Source organism: Rhineura floridana, chromosome 9 (assembly GCF_030035675.1).
Source record: "Rhineura floridana isolate rRhiFlo1 chromosome 9, rRhiFlo1.hap2, whole genome shotgun sequence".
Lineage (NCBI taxonomy): Eukaryota > Metazoa > Chordata > Lepidosauria > Squamata > Rhineuridae > Rhineura > Rhineura floridana.
In genome coordinates this window covers 88,227,165-88,253,739 of record NC_084488.1, presented here as the reverse complement: position 1 = coordinate 88,253,739, position 26,575 = coordinate 88,227,165, and the positions used below count along the sequence as shown (strand labels likewise).

The following is a 26,575-nucleotide window of genomic DNA, read 5'->3' as shown; positions in this document are numbered from 1 at the left end:
GTCACAGTTTAAGATGTGCTACGGCCATCACAAATTAATGAATTATCTTATTGTCATAACAATGAGGTTCTGTCTGGAAGATTCTGATAACCAAGCTAGCAGCCAAATTACAGAGGCTTTGAGCAACCAATACATCATGTGACATATAATAGACATATAATCTAATCCACCAGAAGGACTGGTTTGGATACTCAGGAAAACTGTTTTACACGATGCACATAACTGTTTCTCAGAGACACATTTTCACACAAAGGTATCATGCGACCCAGCTATCCAGGAATGCATCAGCTTTGCAGTAGCAATTTCAACAAATCATGGCAAGACATTTTGCTGCTAATGCAATAGTGGGAATAATTTCTAGATAGCTCCACTTAAACATCTCTGTGGATTGGTAAGAGAATATCATGTAGAAAAGTTACTTGATAGTATTTACTGGACCTCAGTCCAGACCCTTTGTTAAATATCCTGTCTTCAACTTTCATGTTTCCAAAACCATCTACAAAAATACAACTTTTAAGGTTCCTCATCTAGCATTTGCTGCCAAACAGTAGATTGCTATAAAATGAAACATGTACAAGAGCCCATAACCGGCACATATGAACACAGCAGAAAAGGAGAACTTGCTCTAATGAGCACTCACTACTTTAAAATGACGTTAAACACAACAACTCTAAAAGTAAAGTAGACTGATGTCAGCAAAATGCATCAAGTTGAATTGCCATTTGACAGAAAAAAACTTCCAAGTATCTATATATTCCCCTTTTGGCATCTTTCTTTTTTAATCCCAATAGAATAGAACCTATAATGATATAATGTTTTCTGGTTTCATGTCCTAAACCACCCTGTCAAACCTGATGCCCTCCAATTGTTTTTTTTTTTTTTACTACAACCCCCATTTGCCAACAGTCAGGCATGTTGGCAGTTGTAGTCCAAAACATCTGAAGGGCACCAGGTTGGGGAAGGCTATCATAAACAATGGCACCAGATCTAAAAATTATGTCTAGTAACAGGGAAGGCAGAGCGAAATGACCAGGCAGGGAAGACGGAATTAACAAGACGTCCACTTAGAATTTTCATCTTACTCTAATTAAACTTGGCCAATGCATTGCACACAGATGTATATTACACTAAAACATAGCATCTGGACAAATCCAAAGATGAACTTCTTTAACATATACCACAGGAACAAAACCTTTTGTACAATGATCACATCTCAGCCACTAACAATATAGTGTCATACAGTGCACCAAACATACCTGAGAAATTTCTTGTAGCCAGCATAGTTGTCAAAATGGCACCCTAAAAAAATATTCAGCATAATACATCAATATCCTTTGCAGTAATTCTGAAGATAAACAGAAACATCTCTTTTTTATTTTAAACACACAGAGATCTACTGTTGGATAGGAGTTCCCAAATTCTCATGTTCTAAATGGCCCATATGACTATAACATGTTTATTTTAAAATTTACACTCTACTTTTCTTTATAAAATAGAGATAAAGCAGCTTACAGAAATATAACACAATTCAAGTGGCAACAAAACAGTTCAAATTACTGAAGTCAATTTCATATATTAAAATCAAGGGCAGGATACAACAATTCTGAATAAAAAGTAGGCAGGCAGAAGTGTAGCCCACACTAAAAGCTCAGTGAAAGAAGGTCTTAGCACCTTGCCTGATGCTTAAAAAGAGAGGAGGGTCACTGAATCTCTAGGATAGACTTTCCCCATTCATGGAGCCATTTAAGAGATGGTTCATAAAATGTGCTAAGGGCAGATTGCCTCAAGGAACTCTGGCCTGTTCAAAACTATTTTCACTTCTCTCATATTCTTTTTCCTCAAAAAAGAGTCAGATTCATACTGAATAATTTATTCTTTTCTAAATACACGAATTGTTTCTCTTTAAAGCCGAAGTTAAAATCCTTTGTAAACCATCTTGGACTGTACTGAACTAAAACACGGTATTAACATTAATGTGGAGTGTACAAACACTCTCTCTTTCATTCTACAACAGGAGTCATAGAAGAGAGATGCTGGCTCTAATTCAAAGCTCTGCAAACTTAGAAGTGGGTAGAGTTCTGTATAAGCAGGAGCTCCTTTGTTCTCTTTAATGTTTGAGAATGGTCTTTGGAACACTCCTGGACAATACAGAGAGTAGGAAAGCCCATGTGAATGCACCGAAAGTATTGGATCGGGATGATTATTATGAGTTTGGGGGATGGGGGGCAGTCTCTTTCAGGTTCGCAAAGAGAACCAGAGAAAAATTGGCATGAAATTCTGCAGCAGCACAATACAAAATATATACATGAAAAAATGTGGCAAGTCAAAATATGCAAATACAGTTACTTTACATGAACATTCCCACTTCTGTGGTTCAGTCAGAACTTGCTTTGTGAGAAGACCTTCTTGTTTTTTAAATATCCCCCACCTCCCCAGCAGTTGCTTAGTGGCAGGAGGGAATGCAAAGGGAAGAGAAGAGCAGTATCAGGGAAAAGTTACTGTCTATAAGACAGGGAGAAGCAGTCATGCAGAAAACAGAAACTTCAGTCAGTAAAACATGGGAGTGTTTTATAGACGCCAGCTATATTGTTTTAAACAGTTTTCTCAACAAGCATGACGTCTGGGGAAAACTTGCTTGCTTACCTTAAGTTTCCTTCTTGCATTGAATTTCTTCAGGCAGTCTACAGTCTCCTGCCTGTGCATCATAGAAGCAACAGTGGAACGTTGCTGAAAGAAAAGAACAGATCTTTCAATGCATGCAACAACTATATATACAAACCTATTCACTATTATTTGTCTTCATGAATAAAGTCTTCTGGAGCTGCTTCCAGATGTCAGTGGCAACTCTGGAGCCCTAGAATAAAATGACCAAGGTTCCTCCCATCATCGGAGTTAAACTTGATTGGCTCTAAATAAATAAAGGTACCACCACCACCTTTGAGATGATAGTTGTCTACCGGGCCCAATTCAAGGTGTTGGTGTTGACCTTTAAAACCCTATACGGTTTCAGCCCAGTATATCTGAAGGAACGCCTCCAGAATCACCGATTGTGCCGCCTGACGAGATCAGCCTCGCAAGACCTTCTCTCGGTCCCACCGGTGAGAACAGCTAGGCTGGTATGGACCAGAGAAAGGGCATTCTCTGTTGTGGCCCCCACCCTCTGGAACTCTCTCCCTTTCGATCTCAGACATGCTCCCTCCCTGTCCAGCTATCGCCGAGCCTTGAAGACCTGGCTGTTCAGGCAGGCCTACAAGATTGGGACAGATTAATTTATGTTCTGAATTAATGAATGGTTTTTTAGCTTAAAATTTGATTATGTTGATCTATATGTATTGTTTTTATTCTTGTTGTTCGTCGCCTAGAGTGTCCCTAACCCGGACAGATAGGCGGTTGAAAAATAAAATTTATTATTATTATTTAGAGATCAGTGTGCATTTGGCTCTTCAACAGAATAAATCACTTTAAACAAGATTTGAATCATGTATACTCAGAATATATAGTGAATTCTAAATTCAGTGAGGAGTACTCCCAGGTAAGTAGGGTAAAGGATTGCAGCACAAGCATCAATGGGACTTAATTTTGGGTAGGAATGTATAGGATTGCAGTTATAGTATCTGTGGTACCGTAGAACTCCAGTTATTGAAACTGATGTTCTGAGAGCTGGAAAGACCATCTTATTTGAATCCACAGATATTTTTTTTACAATCTATTTAAGTTGAAGATGAAAAGCATGGTATACAAACAAATGTATAACTTCTGCTAATTATAATTGTGGCATCCCAACTATTAATATAAAAATGCTTCTCAAAGCATTGTTGGGGCACAATAATTATAATTAGCGGAAGCTATACATTTTATCATATAGTGATTCTGCAAGAAAGATCATTGTTTTCTAAATGTATTTATCACATTTATATCCTGCCTTTCTTCCACAGATTTCAAAGTGGTGAATACAATTTTCCCTCATCCCATTATCTTTATAATGACTCTGTGATGTTTGGTTAGGCAGAGATAGCGGCTGGCCCATGATCACCCAGCAAGCTTCATAGCTGAATGGGAATTTGAACCCAGATCTCCCCTGGCTCTGCCACTAGTTTTGGACTTCAGATTTTGCCCTCCGATCAAAGAAGGCAGCTAGCAGAATCTTTTACGTACACAGATCCAGGGGTGTTTGAGAGCCTCTGATGCAATGATACGTTTGGCAGGATTGATTGTGAGCATTTTGTTGATGAGGTCTTTGGCCTCTGGAGTCACCGTGTCCCATTCTGGTGAAGGAAACTTGAACAACAAAACATATCTATGTAACACAAAATCACACTGAAGATTGTAACACAGAGAATTTGAAATAAATTTCAGTGTCTGTTATACATTGCTTGCTGGACCATCTCTTCCTTCATCTCTACATTTCTAAGCATGTTTAATTCAACTCAAAGAAGCATAAGGTGAGAGTAGAACCAGAAGATTATCTGACCCAAAACCTTGCACTAAGGTGAATTATTCATGCATTAACTTACTTTTTAGTTTGTTTTTAATGTAATGCTATACAATACAATACAAGGACACGGACATTGACCCAATGAATATGTTCATGAGTTATTAAAATCCATAAAGGGAACATCTTGGTTCAAGCAAAGAACTCTGGGAGTCTAAATGTTAAGAAAGACAGGCCTCTGATAGAATCCCACTTAGGTTTCGGTTTCCAGCTGAGGACGGTTAAAAAGAAGCCTAAACAAGAAACACCTGGCTATCTATGCTGATTAACAAGTGCCTGGCACCCAAGGTCATTCTTGGCCTGTACAGTGAAACACCGGTTGGGAGGGGGGCCTGGAAGGCGCGAAAGAGTGAGAAACATCTAGAAGGGGTTACATCAGACATTTTCTGATTGGTTCTTGAATCCTGGACCGTTAGGATTCTTCCCTTAAGTATAGGGCTGGGGACCCATAGCCTTTGTTCTCTGCTGCCTCGGTTCCAGAGTTCCATAGCTTTCTACCTTTTGTGGTTCCACGGTGTTGCCTATGGGAGGTAACCTATGCCTGGTTCCATTGCTTTGTGGTTAACATCATTCTCTCTTAGGAGAGATGCCACTTCAACCATCTACCTCATGTGTAAGTATTAGGTTAGAAAAGGTTGTTATTTTCCTGTTGTGTGTATGAATTCTCTTGTATGTACCTAAACCCCTGTTTGGGTGTATGGTCTTAAAGGATTACTTGCTGCTACATATATTGATGTGCACTTATCTATTTTAATAAAGCTACTTCTATTTAACCTGGTGTGTTCATTGAGAGAAAGGGTGGTTCTGAATTCAGCACCTTGACCATTCTCAGTCACGCAACTACCAAAGAGGGAAAAGGAAGTTAAAAGCTTAATTCTATTTTGTGGGTTTTACCAGAGGTTTCCTGACAAGCAGTGTAAGTTTGGCTCTTGTGTTTTTGGACCTTGGTTTACCTAGTGTCTGGGCTCAGAGATCCCCTGACTCTGAGTGGAACCAGTAAAAGGGGTGGTGGCAGCCTACTATTCTACCTTGCAGGGTTGGCGTTGGACACACAGCCTTGGCAAGGGTGAATTGGTATATTTTTTGGTTCCAGATCAATTGCCCTAAGGGTGGGAATTGGGTCTGACGCATGATCCTTGAGCCTTGACGGCGGGGATTCATGACAACTGGCTTCGGAAAAAGAGGGGAGGAGGAAATGCGACACTGAAAAATTAAACTGTTTCAGCCATTTTGTGATGGGGTTTTTTTGTATAATGGTTATTTTTATTGAGAGGCTATTCTTCACAAGACAGTCAAAAGTTCAGCCCATAAAATGGAGGAGTTGCCCTTCTGATTGGGCATGAGGTTGGGATGAGGTGGTTAAAAGAATACATACAAATAAACCTGGCACGTAGAGAGTTATAGCGCTGTTGAGGAAAGACCACACTAAAATCAGAAACCAGAGGGTTGCAGTGGATCCATACTCCAGGAAGAAGATGAACACTGAGAGAACTGGAAACTGCTTTGTTGCTAAGTGTTGCTTTGGGTAGGGAGACACTGCAGACTAGGTTTAGCTGGACCCATTTTTTGTTTTACTCTTATGATTAACTTTCAAATAGTTTTAAAATTAGCTTTTTCCTACAAAAATAATTTCACAGTAATTGTTTAAAATTGCTGCCTTTAAAAGTAGAACTTTTAGTAAAGACTAAATGGATTTGTTTGAGGTACTCTTTTTCAGTCAGTGCCTAACTGCCTTGCTACACTACCGAGGAGAGAGAGTTTGCTGGGCCAGTAAATAAGTTTCAGAGGTTGAAGAGCTATTTAGTGGAGGCAGCCAGTGAATAAAGATATTTAAATGATGGCAGGAGTTGGGACCCCAGAAGGAGGGGGACTGGGTTACACGTGCCCTTCCACAAAGTGCACCCTGTGTCATGAAAGACACCCTAGTGGCATTTGGATGCAATGTTAAACCACAATTTATCATTCTGTCAAAGCAAGGCCATTGCCTCAGTGCCTCATCTTTGCAAAGCCAATACCCTAATTTCTGTTCCTCAATTATCATCATCGTTTATTTATATTACAACCCCCAAATATGTATATATGGTGCCAATGTTTATTTATTTAATTTATTATTGAATTTATATCTCACAATTCCTCCAACAAGCTCAAGGTGGCGTACATGTTTATTCCCCTCTCCATTTTATCTTTGTAACAACCCTATGAGGTAGGTTAGGCTGAGAGGCGGTGACTGGCCCAAGGTGATCCAGTGAGCTTCATGGCTGAGTGGTGATTTGAACCCTTGTCTCCCAGGCTCTAGTCCAACACTCTAACCACTGTGCCTTACTGATGAAATTACATAACACCCTCCCAAAGGTATTCTTCCTGATCCCATCTCTACTTCTCTTTCAGCAAACAGTAAACACATATCATTGCACTCAGATTTTGAGATGCTTTAACTGATTAGTCACTGTATTTTATAATGGCATGATGAAGCAGATTTTAGACTTTAACTGTTGCAGGCGATGTTTTAGAGTGTTTTTTTTTTTAAGTAGTTTATTTTGTAGTGCTTGTGCTATAATACATTAGCCACTTTAATATTTTTTAAATAGAAAAGTGAGGAAAAGGTGCCCAGAAATAAATAACAAATGAATAAATACAGTGATTGGGCTGAATAAAAAAAGAAGGCAAAACAAAGAGGCACAGCAAGCCTAAAAATATCTAGATTAAAAATAACAAATGGTGATCTGAAGGGAGGGGCTTGAGAGAACAGGTGAGCATAATCTCCTCAACAGGTGGGAAGGGCTACCCACTTCTGAGTAACAGGACAGGCCACTGATTCTTGCTTGTTGATTACCATAAGCAGTCACATCCATTTCATCATCAGGGAAAGGACTAACACCTGTTAAGTTCGCAAGACTGGCTGAGCTTCTGGGAGCAGGCTATTACTTTATGAAAGGCAATTTGCACAAAGGAGTCCTCTGAGACGGCAAGAAGGATAATCATGTTGAAGAATAGACATTTGTCTATTTTAAAATACATTACTATGGGCATCACTAGGAATGAGCTTGACAGAAGAAGAAAAAAACTCCCACAATTCTGAAATGACTTTTGTCTGTTGCTGCAGTTGCCAGACTCAAGGATTCTGAGCTGTGAGAAAGTATGATGGAAATACTGTAGGCGGTACTGGTATCTTGCATGGCTCATTTCACAATTCTCTGTCCTGGGCACACATATACAAACTTGTAAGTAGACCAAGGCAGACCACAGCTCTAGGAATCTGTAGCAAATCTAACTGAAGAGTGAAATGAGGAAATGTAAGCAGCACCAGAAAATGAAACAGGATCTAGATAGTATGTGTGTGTTACCTTCATTATAGGTGTGTGTATTAGAGACAGGGGCAATAAAAGAGGCACTGAGATCTACACTGAGAGAGATTATGTTAGGGATGAGGGACCTGTAGCTCTCCAAATGTTCTTGGAGTCCAACTCTCATCAGCCCCATCCAGCACAGCCAGTGGTCAGGCATTATGGGAGTTGTAGTTCTGCAAGGATCCCAACCCTCATTTATGTGATCAGTTACTTGTTTATTATTTTTAAAATGTATATCTTGCTTTACCTTTAAAAGAAATCAAGTTACCCTTTTTGATGCTACAACACAGGGGATGCCTAGGCAACCCAACCTATGGGCATGACAGTACCCCCAAGACACCCCACATGGAACCCGCCAAGGCCACCTCCCTTCCCAATTTTTATTTTTAACTGAACTTTTTTTGGCTTTGGGCAGGTTTGGGCTGGTTGGGAAGGGGGGTAGCCTGGTTTTTGTTTTGGGGGAGGGGTGCTTCCTACTTTTTCCCCTTTGTGTTTTATTTGCTTTTGGGGGTATGTAGGGGCACAGGTTATAAGCATTACCAGTTTTCCTTCTGTGAAATAGGTATTCTGCGGTGCTCAGAACAGTTTCTTAGATTTCCAAATATGCTCCTGAGCCGCCCCCCCTCCCAAATACTTGACGTATACTTGCGGTATATTAGCTTTGGTTTCTGTTTGTCACTTTAACTTCAACTTGTTTATAAACTTCCCATATAAAGTTAATTGTGCTTCAAAAAAATACCAAAAAATCATAGGAATAAATGGGAGCAGACAGATGCTAGAATCACAAACTATTATTTAATTGTCTTCCATTATTATTATTATTATTGAGCTAGCATCAGAAAAGAGAAATTGAGGCATATATTACTTACATCATAAGCACCAGCCTTGATCTGTTGGTAGAGTCTGTGTTGATCTTCATCCCAAAAAGGAGGGTATCCCACCAAGAGAATGTACAGGATAACACCTGGGAATGTTGACGATAGCATTAAGCTAAATCAAAACAGTCCAAACAAATATTTTCCGAGGAAGATGACATGGGTATCTGTAACTGGATCTCGCAATTTTTAAAAAAGCATACAAAACTTTAAAGCAGATTTTGATTGGAGCATTGCTGTTGTATAATGAGTCTCAAACTGAGATTTGTTTTCAAAACCCACTCTATTCCTGTGAATGTAATTTGTTTTAATTACTTTTGATACTGAATTTTAGACTGCTGTAACCCACCTTGGACCTGCTGGTGCAGGGCGGGCAATGCACTACTACTAGTACTACTACTACTAGTAGTAGTAGTACTAGTACTAGTAGTAGTAGTACAAATAGTAGTAGTAGTAGTAATAATAATAATAATAATAATAATAATTTAGATCAGAGCCATTTGCTGGGGGGAGAAGTGGGGAAAGGACATAGCTCGGTAGCAGAGCTCTTGCTTTGCATGCAGAAGGTCCCAGATAACCTGAATAAAATAATAATAATAAAATTTTATTTTTAGGCCGCCTATCTGGCTGAGTGAACAGCCACTCTAGGCGGCGTACATAATTAATTTTAAAATACAGTTATAAAATACACATATAAATACAATTATAACATATTCAGTTTACCCCCATCTGTACACTATAAAACTAAAATTAACTAGGGGTTCCATATGCCCGCTGAAATAGCCATGTTTTTAGTCCTTTACGGAAACCTACCAAGGAAGGCATCTCCAGGTAAGGCTGAGAGAGACCCTTGCCTGAAATCCTGTAGAGCTGCTGCCAGTCAGTGTAGACAATACTGGGCTAGATGGACCAAGGGTCTGACTCAGTATAAGGCAGCTTCCTATGCTCCTAGGTGGTAAAACTATGTGTTTATCTCCTCTCTCTCAGTACCACTTTTGTCAATCAAAATCCCCCATGAATACAAGTACCTGTTGTTTTCCCCTAGCACAGGGGTGTGGGATTTTAGGCTTGGGGGTCAAGTGCGTTCCTCCAGACCTCTTTATCCAGACCTCAGAAGTGAGGAAACGGTTCTATTTCCACCCTCCTTCCTACCATTGCTGCTCTTCAGATTGCTCCAAGTCTATTTTGGTCTGCATCTGCGTGACTTTATGGTTGTTATATTTAATTGTTTTATCGACTGCTATTATTTTAATGTTTTTAAACTGCTATTTTAAATTTTGGAATTTTAATGTTGCATTGCATTGGTTTGTTGTAACCCACCTTGGAGAGATAAACACCATAAAAGGTGGGCCAGAAATAATTATAATAATATCTAGCAGAGGTCTTCAGGAGTAGTAGGCAATGACGTATAAAAGCTCACTTGCACCTTCTACAGAGGCTTTTGAAGGAAGAAAAAAACCCATAGAAATAAAGTGATCTTACCACATGCCCACATGTCTACAGGCTTTCCATAGGGATCTTTTCGTAGCACCTCTGGGGAAAGATATCCTGGTGTACCAGCAAAACCTAAAAAGTATCATTATTGTAAATATGTCCATATAACATCAGTTATGCTTTTAAAACATATTTTAAATATTTTTGTGCATGCTAGATTTTCACCAACTCTTCCAGCTTTGCCTCTCTGCAGAAAAAAGATCTATGTTGCCTCATTTTGCAAAAAAAGGAATTCGTAAATTGTTCTCAAAAAATCCATCACAGCTGTGAAAATGAAAGTGCATTCACAGAATCTCAATAGTTACATGGGGAAAAGCTTATCATATTCTCCATCCAGTCCTCTAGACATTTGAGAATCACCACCTGTTATCATCGCCCTGTGTTCTGTGATGGAGGTTTGGCTGTATGGAAACAGTGTAAAAGCCACTAATAATGTCTTGGTGGATTGTGTCCGGAAGAGATGTAATGCTCAGCATTTCTCAAGAGGGATGTTGAGTACTGTTTGAGGAGGAAAACAGCTGGAATTGTACCTAGGGATAACATACAAGAAGCATTCACAACACACCCACCTGGGGAAGAGATGTAGCTCCATGGTAGAACACATGCTTTACATGCAAAAGATCCCAGGTTCAACTCCTGGAATCTCCAAGCAGAGCTGGAAAGGACTCTTGCCTGAAACCCTGGAGAGTTGCTGCCAATTAATGGTGACAATACTGAACTACATGGAAAGGCAGTTTCTAATGTTCCTGTGTTCCCTGCCCAGTTTAATTTTCATGTGAATAAGATGGTATAGAGACAGCAGGACAGACAAGGGAAAAATGGACAAGTCGGAATGTTCTCTTACCAAACCAAGCTTGTTGTTCACTTTGCACTTCAATAGCCAATCCAAAATCTGCAAGTTTTACAGCTGCTCCCTTTGACTTGCTAGCTAGAAGTAAGTTCTCAGGCTTTATACAGAGGAAGGGGGGGGGGAAATGAGAGATCACGTAAGTAAATATTTCTTTAAATATGCCTACAAAGTAAGTTGAGAATATGCATGTTGTTTCTATCTGGGAGAGAGCCAGTGTGGCACAGTGGTTAGAGTGTTGGACTACAACCTGGGAGACCAGGTTTTGAATCCCCACACAGCCATGAAGCTCACTGGGTGACCTTGGGCCAGTCACTGCCTCTCAGCCTCAGAGGCACGCAATGGTAAACCCCATCTGAATACCGTGCACCATGAAAACCCTATTCACAGGGTTGCCATAAATTGGAATCGACTTGAAGGCAGTCTGTTTCTGTTTTTCTGTCTGGGACACAACAGCATGGTTTTCAGACTTCCATAGGCAGGCACAGGAACAACTTGTGACCACGCTATCTAAGCAACTGTCTTGCCCCATATACTGTACTATTCAGATGGGGCACTGTTGAGTATACCTCATACCCCAGAGGGACACGTAAGTTTGCACTAGAAACTGGGTTTTTAGCATGGGAGCCAAAATTAGATATGTGTTGAGTGAGCATCATGATGTTTAGGAGCCAAGTGAAGATGTTTTTGTTTAAGAGGGCTTTTCCTGAGGCATGACCTGGTCATTTATGGAATATTAACTGTACATCTATGATTGCATTGTTTTTAGAGTTTATAAAAAAGGTTTTTAATTATTTTTAGAATGTGCATTTGTTGTTTTTTATTTTTCCTTGTATACTGCTTTTTATAAATTTGTAAAGGAATAAATAAATGTTCAATTATGACTTTCTTTTAATGTACTGAAAACATACTGCACAAAACAGAACAATTACAGAGTAGGATTGCATTCAGACATGGGATTTATTGCATTAGTTTTACTGATTATAGTGCTTCTGTCCCGATTTCTAATGTTCCCCTCACACTGCACTACCTGTTGCCTTATGGAACTGTGGCTTTTTGACTGATATACCGCCATGTTGCGTTAAATTTCATTCACACCAGTGGGCCTGGGGTGACACAACAATGAACATCGCTGGACATATCACTACCCCCCCCACCTTTTTCACACATGTGCACTTCTGTTTCCCGATGAGTCCCTCATGAAAATGGCAGGAAAGGACTGTATGCTGGTAATACTGATCTAAATTTCATCACTTTGCTCCCATGATTTTCTAGATTAATGGGGTTGCAAACTTTTTTCCTGGAAATAATTAACATGGAAATGAGCACTACATATCCATGATATTCCGCTAGATTTCCAGAAGTGGCTTTTACATCGTGTGATGTAAATACAATGCAGAAATTATGAGGTAAGGAAACATCAGGAAAATAGAATTAACTGCTATCTGAACGCAGCCTAGGTTCTGCATGTATTCCATGTAGCACAAAGCAAGTAGTTCTGTCAGTGCAAGCATTTTTCCTCATGCCCTCGTGCACCTATTAAAACTGTTCCTAGTGTTTCACCCAGCTCTCTGGAACAGATTTGGGTAGCGTGTTGGGTGTGCATAGAGGAGGAAGTCACGTTGTGCTATAGTAATCCTTGCACTGAAGGGATGGGTGAGCTGAATGCTGCCCATGGCTCTTTAAAGCCCTCTTTGTCAACAGGACCTTAACATTAACAGGTCAGGGCCAAGCGACATGCTAAATGTAATGCATAGAGTGTAGTTATATCTTCCTTGTTTCTTTAACTACAGGCACGATGGATCAAATTTGAATCAGGATCACAGTATGTAAGGTGGTTTTATCTATTCCCTGCATAGTAGCAAAGGGGGAATAAAACTGCCTCCCTCCTCTGGGTCAGCTAAGAGGGGTAGTAAAAAGCTCCCATTGTAACCAATGGTAACATTTTTCTAAAGCCACATGGAGGGGGAATTTAGTCCTGATCATGGCAGGGGGAGAAGGAATAAACCTCCTCTCCCTGCACCCTGTGATCCCAATAACAGCCCCTCCTTTGCCTGCAATTAAAGAAAAATGGAAATGTGGCTACACACTATGCACTAAGGGCATCCAGTTTGGCCCTCGTGTCCTACCAAGGCTCTACAAGTAGCCTATCAAGCCCCTAGAATGGTGTTTGTTTAAACAGCTGGACAGCAAGTCCAGTTGAGGGTTAGCAAAACTGGGCTAACTCAACTACAAAGATGACTTAAAGTAGCATTTCAAATGAACAAATTCTCCTCTAATTCTGCATTTACCACTTCACCAGCCACTAGAGTGTTATTAATGAAAAGAAAATGTGTGCCTTTTACTTATTTTGAAGCCCTGAATTGAAGCATTTGGAAAATCAGAAACAATAATTACCAGTCCTTTGTTTGTAAGAACAGATTCCACTGCCTCAATAGTCATCTCCTTTTTATCATTAATTGTGCTACCAGCTATTTTTTCTTCTGGATAAGCACAAGCATCTCAGAGAGATAACTAATTTAGGTCAACATCTCCCACCACCCCAATTTAGACTAATGTGGCCTACTGTATCAAGCTCACCCCCTGAAAAGCATCCTAAAATGACCATCTCCACTTGGGCATAAACATATCAATCACTATTTGTTCTGTATTTAAAGGGTCCTTTATAAGTCACATAAATTATAGAACTGCCACTATATTTTGCTAGCAGTTTACCATACCGTAGCCAATTGAATTTGCAGAGCTTTTTTTCTTATGACAGAAAGAAAACTAAATGGGGGGGTGGGTGGGAAGAGTTCGTAATGATTAGTTCCTGGACAGCACTGCTTATGTAAACTACTTAAAGCATTGAATGCTTCTTGTTATTGGTGACCTTCAACAACTCAATGCAGCAGGCTGGGTTGTCAGATCACACATACTGTACTTTCTAATTGGGTAAACACCTAGTCCTTTCACAATATGGGATTATTAGACAAACTAGATCCCCACCCTCTGCTCCATTAGAAATACTGAACATCTGTCAGCAAATATCTTTGGACCCAAAGTATTGTAAAGGAAATATCACTGTCATAAGGAAGTAAATATGCTTCATTACAAACACATCCACACACTTCCAAGAACAAGCTTAACAGACACCCGAACTGCTGGACTGTGCCCTTAAAAGAACATGCATCAGCCATTTCAAGGCAACAGGAAATGTTAACATGTTTGTCATGCATGCGTTTTGAAGAGATTGGAACACATGTACACAACTGGAGAAGGATATGGGACATTTAACAGCATAATATTGAGATTCCCTACAGGAAAGGAGCAAGTCAGTGTTTGGATCACAAAGTCGCACTTCAGTTGCAGTCATGCATGCAGTGAAGAGATGACAATTCTTTAGCCTTTTTTTGTTTACGCACTGCCAACCAAAGAGGTCAGACATCATATTTTGTGTTGATATATAATATGTTTATGAAAGGCTCCCAACCAAGTTTAGGGCTTTATATCTGAGGTTTCAGAAGATTTGAAGGTCTAGCCAGCTTAGTCAGGGATGAGTCTGTTGTCACAAATATATTTTCTATCCAACAGAGCTTTTCAGCTACAGTTAATCATGACTAAGCCTCACTGAAACCAATGGAGTTAGTTAGCCAAGAGTAACTTAAGTTGTTGTTAATGGGCTTTAAAACTAATTTTGGCAAGACTGGAGGCATAAGTCTTCAGAAACTTTATAGATTCCAGTTTTATGCTGAAAATGCTTTGTATCTCAGTCACCTGAGCTGGATATGAAAAATACGTACCATTTTCCCATTAGAACTCCTTCAGACAGACATTTGCTTAAAAACAAACAAACATGGTTGCTGTGTATTAATATGCAGCTCAGGTACTTCAGCAGTTATGGAATTCCTTTTATAAGGAAGACCATCAGAGCTCATCCATTTCTACCTTCCAGACAGGAGTGGAAAACCTGTATACCTCTCCTAAGTTTCATCAGCAGGGGTGGGAGGGGGAGAGTGGAAAAACCAAAATGGATGATTGAAGGGGGGGGGAACCCTCTGCAAGCAATCAGTTCAGCCCTTGGGCAAGAACCATCTGTTCCTCCCCTAGCAATCTGCTGGACAGAGAAGGGGAGGAAGGCAGAGAAAGAGAGAGAGAAAGGATAGCCCCCCCCTTCTAGCTCTGGCCCAACCCTCCATCAGCATTCAGACCCTGAAAGATTACCCCAAAGGGAATGCAGCCCTTGACAGAAAGTTCTCCACATATGCTTTAGGAGGTGGGTGAAGACTTGGGTTGCTCAGAAAGGCTTATGGTTTAAATAATTAGGAATTTTTACTGGTTGAAGAGGGGAGTGATTTATGTAATTCACAAAATGTTGTAAGGTTCAATTGCTTATCATATATATTACATTATAATTATAATCCACCTTGAGTGTCAGTGTCTGGACAGAAAAACCACAATAAAAATCAGATATATAAAGAAAACAAGATTCAATACTTTCCACTAAAAAAAAAAGGAAGTGGAAGTAGGAAAATTATTACTTTCTTGGATCTAAAGGCCAAAGTATTCCCATTCAGTTCTGAGGTGCTGGGGGAATACTGGTTATATAACAGTACAGCCTGAATACACTAACATTTGTGGGGAAAAGCTCCCTTTTCATTTTGTCAATGATACTGACAGACTGAGACAAGTGCTGCACAAGGCTGAATGGTAAAATGAATAATTCATTTCACATGTCAACCTGGCACTGGCAAGATGAGTATAAAACAGCAAGAACTTATGTGCTCCTTTTGAAGGGCATTGTAACAACAACTACAACAACACAAACCCTGCAGTGAGTGATTGGGTTGGTATAATTTGAAAGGTGTTAACAGAAGTGTTTTAGCATTTCTTAGATACACTGCAGCATTAATTAAGGGAAACTGCAATCAAAAAAGTGCTCAGCTGTGAACCGATCAAGTCCTAGTGTTTTTGACAGGACAGATTTAGGTGTGTGCTAATCCTTCCTTCTGAAGCAAACACAACATAGAGTCCTACAGCATCTTAAAGACTAACAAATGTACTGTGGCATAAGCTTTTGCAGATTGGGAGTCCATATCCTAAGATGCATAATATAGCCATCCAGATGTGTAAGTATATGCACTTTGAGTACAGAAGACAATGGGTGTCCTTGCAAGCACACACTGTGTTTTTGTTACGAAGTGTGGCCAAAAGAGCAAGTCAGGCAAGCCGCAGAAGTACTCTGCAAAGCACAAATGAATACAAGAACTCAATCAAATGAACACAAAATCCACTCAGATTGGAAGGGACCCATGTCCGGCTTGTGGCCCCAAAACAGCAAAGTGAATAATGTTAACCAGCCTTTCACAAACTGGTGCCCTCCAGATAGTTTGGACCACAAATCCTATAATCCCTGACAGTTAGCCATGCTGGCTGGGGCTGATGGGAACTGTAGTCCACAGCATGTGGAGGGCCCCAGGTTGGGGAAGGCTGGTGTAAACACCTAAAAGGGGACAATTATTTCTATAGCCATTCCCAGGATGTCAGTATCAAATCTCCTAATGAATGCCAATTCAGAGGCCTCAGTGTGCTGCATTTTCTTTTTGAATTGTTGTTGGGTATATGGACAACTTTAAGGTCTATTACAGAAAATATCCCTCTGGTTTGTAATTGTATCAAATGGATTTAAAGTGTAACTTTGGTTGTTATTAATAATCATAATTAATCTCTATAGTGCAAACTCATATAAAATATACTCATATGATGTACAGAATCTCAATTAAAACCTAAACAATTTATACCTCCTCCTTACTTTTCAGAACTTTGTGAGCCTTTCAAGAAATTATATTTTTCAAAATCATTATTAAAAATGGAGTTGAGAAAGCCTAGAATGTTGTAAGATTTTGGCACGGCAGATGTCAAGGTTTCGCATGGATAGGCACGTGCCAAGGGCCCATACTCCAGTAGGAGGAGCCACTGACCAGATCCCTCTTGGACCTGCTCCTCTTCTTTTACTATTGCAACCTGCTTGTTCAGACAATGGTGATAATGAGGAGGAGGCATATGCCACTGTCTGCTTACTCACTGCCTCTCTGCCTGGAAAGGAAGCAAGTGGTAGCAATGATGAGAAAGGAGAGAAGCAAGAAGAGTAGCTGCTGCCAATCGTGGTGAAGAGGTAGACTCACTGGACAGGGGAGACTATGAAGAATATCTCACTTAAGAGTAGAGATGTGAAGGCCCAAAAAAACCCGGAAAAAACAATTTCCCTGTTTTTTTTAAAGCCTTTTTTTTCTGAAAAATTGGAAAAAATGAATAAATTAAAGAAAAAATTGATTATGGAATGTTTTATTTTAGTATAAAATGTTTCATTGAATCTTGGTCTCCCCCCTTTTTCTGAGTTCTTTTTATGGGAATGGATGCTTTATGTCTGGTTGACATTGTGGAGGACTAGCGGTGATTATTGTTGTTGTTATATGCCTTCAGGTTGATTACGACTTATGGCGACCCTATGAATCAGTGACCTCCAATAACATCTGTCATAAACTACCCTGTTCAGATCTGGTAAGTTCAGGTCTGTGGATTCCTTTATGGAATCAACTCATCTCTTGTTTGGCCTTCCTCTTTTTCTATTCCCTTCTGTTTTTCCAAGCATTATTATCTTTTCTAATGAATCATGTCTTCTCATTATGTGTCCAAAGTAGGATAACCTCAGTTTCATCATTTTAGCTTCTAGTGATAGTTCTGGTTTAATTTGTTCTAACACCCAATTATTTGTCTTTTTTGCAATCCATGGTATCTGCAAAGCTCTCCTCCAACACCATATTTCAAATGAGTTGATTTTTCTCGTATCTGCTTTTTTCACTGTCCAACTTTCACATCCATACATAGAGATCGGAAATACCATGGTCTGAATGATCCTGACTTTAGTGTTCAGTGATACATCGACATAAATAATTTTCTTTGTTATTAATGTTGTTGGTTTCTTCTGTTTTTGTTTAAATTGTTTTTTGCCTGCTCCTCATAAACTGGCAAATGAAAGAGGTTCCTTATAGTTCAGGATCTTGTAGATCCATTTGTTACAAAAAAAGTAAAAGTTTAAAAAATTCAATTTGTAATAACTGTTTGAATAAAATGTACTTTTAATATACCAAATGTGATAATTTTATGCCAAACCAACTTGTACATAATTACATTTGATGTTCCTGAAGTAACAAAGTGACTTTCAATTTGTAAAAAGTGCTAATATCGCATTTTTTCAATTTTTTTTAAAAAAAACTTTTTCCCCATGGCTTCAAAATTTCTGAAAATTTTACATCTCTACTCAAGAGAGCTTCCGCTATGGGGCGGTATATAAATACAATCAATCAATCAATCAATCAATCAATGCCTTCTAAAACCTGGAGCTAGCACTGGACACTAGAGTCTGCACTACTTTCAAAAAGAACTATGAATTGCCCACTGTCTTTTGTAGTCACTTTTCTGGTTCTGTGTTCACTGTTGTACATCTCTGGATTGAAAAACACCATTAAATTATGTGTTTAAAGAATAAGATTTAAAAATTAACCAGCATTCACTTTTTTCTTATTCCAGAAATAGCCAGGTAAAAAGGCAAAAAACAACCACCACCATGTGACTTTAAGAAGAAAACAAAGAATTTAACATTTTGCATGAAACAGCAACCTATCCCTATGCCATACTTGGAATAGCTGGATCCATATATATGGCGGTGTTAATGAGGATGGATGGCAACACATCCCATTGCACACAGCAGTTAAGGGCATCTTGTGACCTTGGAAGATGAGCATTGCTAGCTAGATCAAAACATTCAAAGGAAAACGGGCTAGAAAGTTTCTGAATAAAGTCACTTCTCCTGCAGATTAATCACACTTTTCAATGCTTACGCCACAGCTTGTCACCCTTTGATTTAAAATGGATGGATATAGGACCCATAGTTGAGCCCAAGTATAACTTCAGAACTCTTTATTGGTTCATTCCTATCCATAGTTTCAGTGATATTTTTGCCAAAGAGGAACAATAAAGGAAAATATTCCTAAATTTGCAAGGGAATGGCAATTTGGTGGTTCTTAATCTGTAAATTTTTAAAACTGCCCAAACAACCTGCAGATTAACAAGTGGGTGCCTCTTTGCCTCTACATGCAACAATGCAGCTAAAAAGAGTGCTTTGAGACTGTGCGGTTATCTTCCCCAACAACATTACTCACCTTCAAGTCCCGATGGACTACGCCCATCTGATGGCAGTGTAGCACAGCCTCCAGGATCTGCTGAATGCAATGACTGCATGCAAACACCAGGGGGCGTGTGTTAGTTCCAAGCCATACACTCACTATCTGTATACCCTCAGTGAGCCTGGGTTATGGTGCAAAACCAGTAAACAACCGAAACTGTAATGCACAACCTCTGGAAACGTACTTGCATTCCTCGGCTAGAGTAGCTACTTCCTCAGACAATGTGAGTGTGACACTAGGGGAGGAATGGGCCCCACTTTAATGCAGACATCCCATTCTTGGCCCGATATTTTATATACTAATATACAGATAATGAGACCAGATCAGGCCTCACAGAACTATTTATAGGCTAGTGTTCAATATATGGTGCTGGTTCTTCCTTCTCCACCTCATTTACTGTGAGGGCTCTTCTGCACCACCAACCTGGCAGTGAAAATTACTTTTGAGTAGTAATGCATTTGCAAAGCAAATTATTCCCTCTTCGTGGTTTCATTTAGCTGACCAATTATTTGCTCGCTCTTGCCCAAGGATTTGTACTCTAGCAGAGTCAATGCATAACCAGTTGTTCTGCTACTATAACCCACAGTCTCTGCACAGAAGTGGTGTTTTAAAAACCTGCAGGCTGACATACATCACAGCCAAAGTTAAAATGGCAGGTGCAAGCTGCACAATAAATAGAACCTCCTTCCAATACGTATGGAGATACCAATCATGCCATACCACGCCACTTGAGATAAGTGGTAAAAATCCTGGAAGGTCACTGTCTTGCCACACCTATTTCGTCTTTTACTGTGATGTACGTTAGACCTGTGTCGCTTGCAAACTGGAAAGCAGCACCATGCATTATCCATCTGTCATATTGAGGATGAGGAGGGAAAGCCAAGGGGACTTCTCAGCCGACCCACCCTTTCGCCTCAAGCCAAGAAAAGAAAAACACTTGTTAGCCAACCTATGGGCACCAGATACTGACCTTCAGGTCTCTGTGAACTATGCCATTTAGGTGACAATGATTAACACTTTCTAGAATCTGCTGTATACAATGACTGCAAAGATACAAGGGCAGAATGGAAGGGGAAAAAACATTTTAAAGGCACATCATCACATTGAATGCAAAAATCAAAATGAAAATAACTTGAAATGATAAGAAATTAAAAAATAATCAAATCACATTTTTGGACACATTTCAATTATACACTGAGCTGAAACACAGCAATGCTGTAGACAGTAAGTTATTTTAAGTTTAAGAAAGGAAGAAAGGAAAATGTGACATCAACAGAATAGTTTGTGTGTTATTTTTCACTCAATTCAGTGGCAAGAAGATTTGCTAAAGTATTAGGAAAAATAAAAATTCTTAAAAAACCAAATTGTTGCAAATTATTTGGGTGGGTTTTTTGGGGGGGGGGTTGGAGGGTATTCCTTGTGAACAATATAAATTTTGTCAATGTGAATGGGGTAGAGAACATACATTAAAAAATGGTAACTGTGCATGTTCACTGGACATTATAAAGACTGTACACAAATGGACAGCCACCAATAGCAGCTTTTGCATACTGCCTAGTCAATATGCCTATCTCTGAATGATGCTGGAAAATAGGCAGACTATCTGGCCATCACACTGTCAATACATTGTCCAATTTCACTTGGAAGTTATGTGTATTGACTGGACAATATGCACCATACTGCATTCATACAATTTGTGTACATTTCCCTGATGCCCAATGAGTGGCACATTCTCTATCCACATTAACCCCAAAGTATCAAAGAATATACATATATGGACACGCACACAAATTCAAGATTTGTACAAGAGGAACAGAAAGGGAAAAGTAGAAACAAAACAATAACAAAAAAGTAGTACAAAAAGTAGCTCTGAATTGTAGAAGAAAAATGGGAAAAATCAGTGTAATTCAGATAGGAATTGTAACATTGAAACTAAAACAGGCAAATCCATTGAAACTACAGCAAGCAAATCCAAAACGTAAAAAGGAAAGCCAAAACACTTTATTATGTTTCTTTAAACCGACTGCATAAAATGTGTTTACTAATGACACACCTAAGTATCAAGATGGAAATTAAGACACTTTGATTCACGTAGCAAAGCCAAACACACACAGCTTGTCATTTTACATATCCATATTTGAACATTTTTATCGGTATCCACAGGCCCATTAAGACTGAACACTTTCTTTGATGTTCTTAGCATATTTACAGCCAAGAGCAAAGCCACATGACCTCTGTTCTCCAACTGAAAGTAATGATGAGAATGCAAACGTTTTCATACTGATGAACAGAAAAAAATTCAGATGGGGCTAAAGAACCACTGACCTATTTCTTACTAGACTTGCCCACCACCAAGAGCTGCTTGTTAAAAATCAAGGAGAATTTAAAAAATCACACAGTGACCTTGGAAAAAGTGTCCCCCTCCCCAGTTTTAGGAAAAAAGTGAAAATCCTTTGTAGATACATGGAACTGCATGTGCAATTCTCTGGATTATAACCCGAGTGTTTAATACCAGCAAAGGCAACTGAATCTTTGAAAGCCCTTGTATGTGAAGAGGCCTTTCCTTGTACTAACAGTGTCTGATGGGCAGCAGAGGTGGAAAGCAGACTCTAGATCCACAGAGAGTTAGCCACAGAAGTTGCCTTCCCCTTCTATGGGTCGAGAAGAAATGGGGAGTGATTTATCTTGCTGGGTGGTATAACAGAAAACCCAAATCCAGAAATCAAAGGGTTTCCATCTTGTGAACCCATGAGACAAGCACCTGGTGGGATCTAGCATTCAGGCTAAGGCGGCAAGCTAGGAGGTTTGGATCTATTGGTATTGGGTTTTCCCAGGGCCAAAATGTTCTCTGAAAGAGCTTGTTTGTATCAATGGGTAAAACCAACCAAGACTAAAGGCTGGTTCAGATGCTATCCCCACCCTTTTCTGGAGCCCGATGCAAATGGCAAGAAACGAATGTGGCAAGTGGCTTACAAATATTATGGTACCCAAGTGAGATCACCACCATGCTGGTGGTGCCCCCTCCCATGGAATCATTTGATTGCTTTCACATCATGTAAAGCTTCTTTAAAAAATAAAAGTTGGGTAAATGGGTATGTGTGCATGTGTGAAGTTCTCATTACAGCAGTACACAAGGTACTCCAAACAGCATTGGAGGCACTAGGTGAGACCGGTGGAGTAAAGGAAAACCCCACTTTCCTAGCAACAAAATACTGTATAACAATAATATATTAATACTATTAAAGTGCAGGGAAAGTGTGATTTCCCCCCCAGATGCACTACATGATGGAAAAAAACCTTGGACCCTGTGCATTTATTTGCAAAATAAAACCATCATCTGGCAAAGTCCCTCTAAAAAATGTATTGCCAAGGCGAATGTCTAAAGCTGGGCTTGTCTAATTATATGCTGAGGCTTAATCCAGACAAGACTGAGATGCTGCTAGTGGGTGGTTCTTCTGACCAGATGGTGGATGTCCAACCTGTCCTGGATGGGGTTGCACTCCCCCTGAAGGAGCAGGTTTGTAGCTTGGGGGTTCTCCTAGAACCATCTCTGTCCCTTGAGGCTCAGGTAGCCTTGGTGGCACAGAGTGCCTTCTACCAACTTCGGTTGGTGGCCCAACTACGTCCCTATCTGGACAGGGATAACCTGGCTTCAGTTGTCCATGCTCTGGTAACCTCCAAATTAGATTACTGCAAAGCACTCTACATGGGGCTGCCTTAACTGCAGCTTGTGCAAAATGCAGCAGCCAGATTGGTAACAGGGACCAGACGGTCCGAACATATAAAACCGATTCTGGCCCGCTTGCATTGGCTCCCTGTAAGTTTCCGAGCTCAATTCAAGGTGCTGGTTTTGACCTATAAAGCCTAGCACGGCTTGGGACCACAATACCTGATGGAACACCAATCGGTCTGCGCATATAACACCTGTCCTGGCTCGCTTGCACTGGCTACCTATTTGTTTCTGAGCTAGATTCAAGGTGCTGGTGTTGACCTATAAAGCCTTACACGGTGTGGGACCGCAATACCTTGTGGAACGCCTCTCCCGCTATGAACCTACCCATTCACTTCGTTCAGTATCTAAGGCCCTCCTCTGGGTACCAACTCACCAGGATGCCCGGAGGACTGTTACTAGATCTAGAGCCTTTTCTGTGGTGGCCCCCGAATTATGGAACAGCTTACCGGAGGAAATACGCCTGGCACCTACGGTTCTTTCTTTTAGGCGCCAGGTTAAGACCTGGCTATACTCCCAGGCATTTTAATGTTTAATGCTTTATGTTTATGTTTTTAGTTTAATGTGTTCCTTTGTTATTGATTTTATTCTATATTGTATTTTAATCTCGTTTTGTACACCGCCCAGAGAGCTATTAGCTATGGGCGGTCTAGAAATGAAAATAAATAAATAAATAAACACCTCTCCTGATACGAACCCACCCGTACACTACGTTCAAGATCAAAGGCCCTCCTCCGGGTGCCTACTCCAAGGGAAGCTGGGAGGGTGGCAACAAGAGAGAGGGCCTTCTCAGTGGTGGCCCCCAAATTATGGAATGATTTACCTGACAAGGCACGCTTGGCGCCAACACTGTTACCTTTTTGGTGCCAGGTCAAGACTTAACTCTTCTCACAGGCATTTTAGTATGTGTTTTAAATTGTTTTTAAAATATGTGTTTTAAATTGTATATTTGTTTTAATGTTTTTGATTGCTGTAAACTGCCCAGAGAGCTTCGGCTATGGGGCGGTATACAAGAGTGTGTGTGTGTGTGTGTGTGTGTGTGTGTGTGTGTAAATAAATAAATAAATAAACAAACAAATAAATAAACAAACAAACCCTTGCATAGCAAGCAAACTGCTTCCCAAGGTTAAGTCAGTATTGATGGGGAACTCTAACAATCATTGTATTCTGGTGCCAAATATCACGTTAAAGTTAAATAAGTAGCGAATAGACAAACTAAGGCCAGTTAAAAGCCTTAAAACCCAGCACTTACCTTGCATCTGCTTCACTGTAATATTCTCTTGCAACAATATCCTCAAACAGTTCACCTCCAGTGACTCTATTAATGATATAGAACATTTTTAACTGCCAGACAAAAATCAGTTGAGAGACCTATGTGTGTGTTGTTAAAAATAGTGAATCACAGGGCATCTTCACACATGATGCAGGTTCACAGAATGGGGGAGTTGCAGCCAATTTCAGCTATTGGTGCATATATCTACAGGATATTGGATATCACTGTAGCAGATGTGATATCTGGTCTTGCAAAGTGCTCTGCAAAACCTGTGTGGACAAAAGAAGATTCACTCGATGTCATTGTGACATCGGGTGATTGACAGGCGGATGAACCTGCAGGTCCACAAAGGGTGGAGAAAATAATGATCAGACCCATCAGCCAGATCCAGTTCCCCATCCCTGATATAAGGTGTGAAGCAGCCCTTAGGAACACTGACCTTTAGCTACCTGCTGTTCTAGTCTCAAGACTGAAAACACTTATTTTTATGCAGTACCAAATAGTTCTAACAGGCTCTTATCCCCCTCATTTTTCCCAGTGTGCAGGAAAATCACTTAAATTATGGTGGATTTCATTACAGGACCTTTATAGTGCAGAAATGCTGGATCTGGCAGTTGTTAACCTCTCTAATATTGGTGTCCACTTTTAGCAGAAGAGGGACAATATGATCTTGAAAGGATTTATATCACTCTAATGGGCAGTCCATTTGCTCAGCTGAGACACCAGCTCTGTTTGGCTCTCTTTGAACTGTCCTCTAGCTGTTCCATCAAGCTACAGCAGAGGGACGGATGGTAACAATGCCACTCTCAGCTTGGCTTGGCTCCCCTCCCTGAACTGTTGCCAATCAAGCTTGTCATTAGTAGAACATGGTCATTATAGGAGCATTTTAACTTTAGGGACTGACCCCTGTGTTTGCTTGTATTCCTTTTCCCTCCTCATCCCCTTTTCCTTTTGTGTTGTATTTCTTAGATTGTCAGGCAGCATGCCTCTGAATACCAGTTATTAGGAAACAAGAGTGGGAGAAGGCTATTGCTCCTGCTTGGAGGCTTCACAGAGACACCTATTTGGCCACTATGGAAAAAGGAAAGTTGGACTAGATAGGCTTTTGGTGTGATCCATCAAATCACAGATCTGCCCTGTGGCCTTTCAATCTTTATGCAATCCATTTCTTCTATTTTTGATTGATCCACTGGAGATGTTAAATGGCCATATTTCCCATAGAAAGAGAAAGAAACCTTATTCTTGGAATAAACACGCCCACAATACCTTAGCTCAGGTTGACCTAAGTTTGACTTTCCACTTTAACCAAGTCACTATTTTCTTATGATTTTGCTGGGAAAGTTACATGAACAGTGTCACACATACAGAGGTGACCATTTCTCTCATTCTTCCCACTTGCAACATTTCATTGTGAAAATACTTTAAAAGCACAACAACAACAACAACAACACAAATCTTCATCATTACCCAATAAAGTAACATCTTTATCTAGAAAGGAAACAGTCTGTTTACTAAGCTGACCATCTTAAAATTAAGTTGGGTTTTTTTTGTTTGCTCTTTTAACAAGCTTCAAAATATGCAGTTCTGGGAGGTTTCAAAACATCAATTAACTCACATTTGTGACCTTTACAGTTTTGCTCAATAGTGTTTTCAACAAAAGAAATGTGCTCAAGAAGCAAAGGCCCAGTGTCTTTCTTTTACAAAAATAGATTTCAGCACTGGATAAAATTGGGTACAACAGCAGCCTTATGACTAACTGCTGCTACATGTTTTTACATTTAGTGACCTCTCTTCCTGTAACAGTATGACATTTCCCTGAATAATATGCTATTACATAAATCTTTCATAAGTACAGTCTTGCTAAACCAAACATTTTAGTACCATCTTCCCGTCATTACTGGCAATTCTTATGCCTTTCTGGAGTGTTTTCCAAATTTAGATCCTTAAATTATTGTTACTGTAATAGAATAACAACATTTCCCCACATTTCTCATTAAACTGCTTTGCAGTACTGGTGCACATTTTTTGGAAGGTTTCTGTTTATTTACAGTATTTTTACCCTGTCTCTTATCAAGGCAGCTAACATAATAATTAACTAAGGCCTGGTTCAGATGCAACGATACGATAAGTTTATTGCGGTCACAGACCAGACATATCATAGAAGCATTCCAACATAGAAATAGTTAAAACAACTATTTTAAAAACAATTCAATACAAGTTAAAATATTATCACATTCAGAGCATCATATTTTTCCTAATCTGAATAGCTGAGGCACAGAATTTAGCAATTTT

At 39.8% G+C, this 26,575-nt stretch overlaps 1 protein-coding gene across 7 annotated transcripts in view; it reads right to left on the bottom strand.

The window, feature by feature from the left end:
- The window catches only part of CAMK2D (calcium/calmodulin dependent protein kinase II delta), a 208,945-nt gene that overhangs the window by 53,665 nt on the left and 128,705 nt on the right, over positions 1 to 26,575 (bottom strand). For 4 of the 7 annotated variants that reach the window (XM_061585324.1, XM_061585323.1, XM_061585325.1 and 1 more), the window contains exons 5-12: positions 24,263 to 24,328; positions 20,251 to 20,323; positions 11,053 to 11,155; positions 10,197 to 10,280; positions 8,709 to 8,803; positions 4,156 to 4,278; positions 2,644 to 2,727; positions 1,257 to 1,299 (exon numbers count right to left, since the gene is read on the bottom strand). In XM_061585324.1, coding sequence (XP_061441308.1) covers positions 1,257 to 1,299; positions 2,644 to 2,727; positions 4,156 to 4,278; positions 8,709 to 8,803; positions 10,197 to 10,280; positions 11,053 to 11,155; positions 20,251 to 20,323; positions 24,263 to 24,328 — 671 coding nt within the window. Of the gene's footprint in view, positions 1 to 1,256; positions 1,300 to 2,643; positions 2,728 to 4,155; positions 4,279 to 8,708; positions 8,804 to 10,196; positions 10,281 to 11,052; positions 11,156 to 19,256; positions 19,330 to 20,250; positions 20,324 to 24,262; positions 24,329 to 26,575 lie in introns of all 7 variants that reach the window. The other 3 variants (XM_061585327.1, XM_061585328.1, XM_061585330.1) reach the window with 1 other exon arrangement.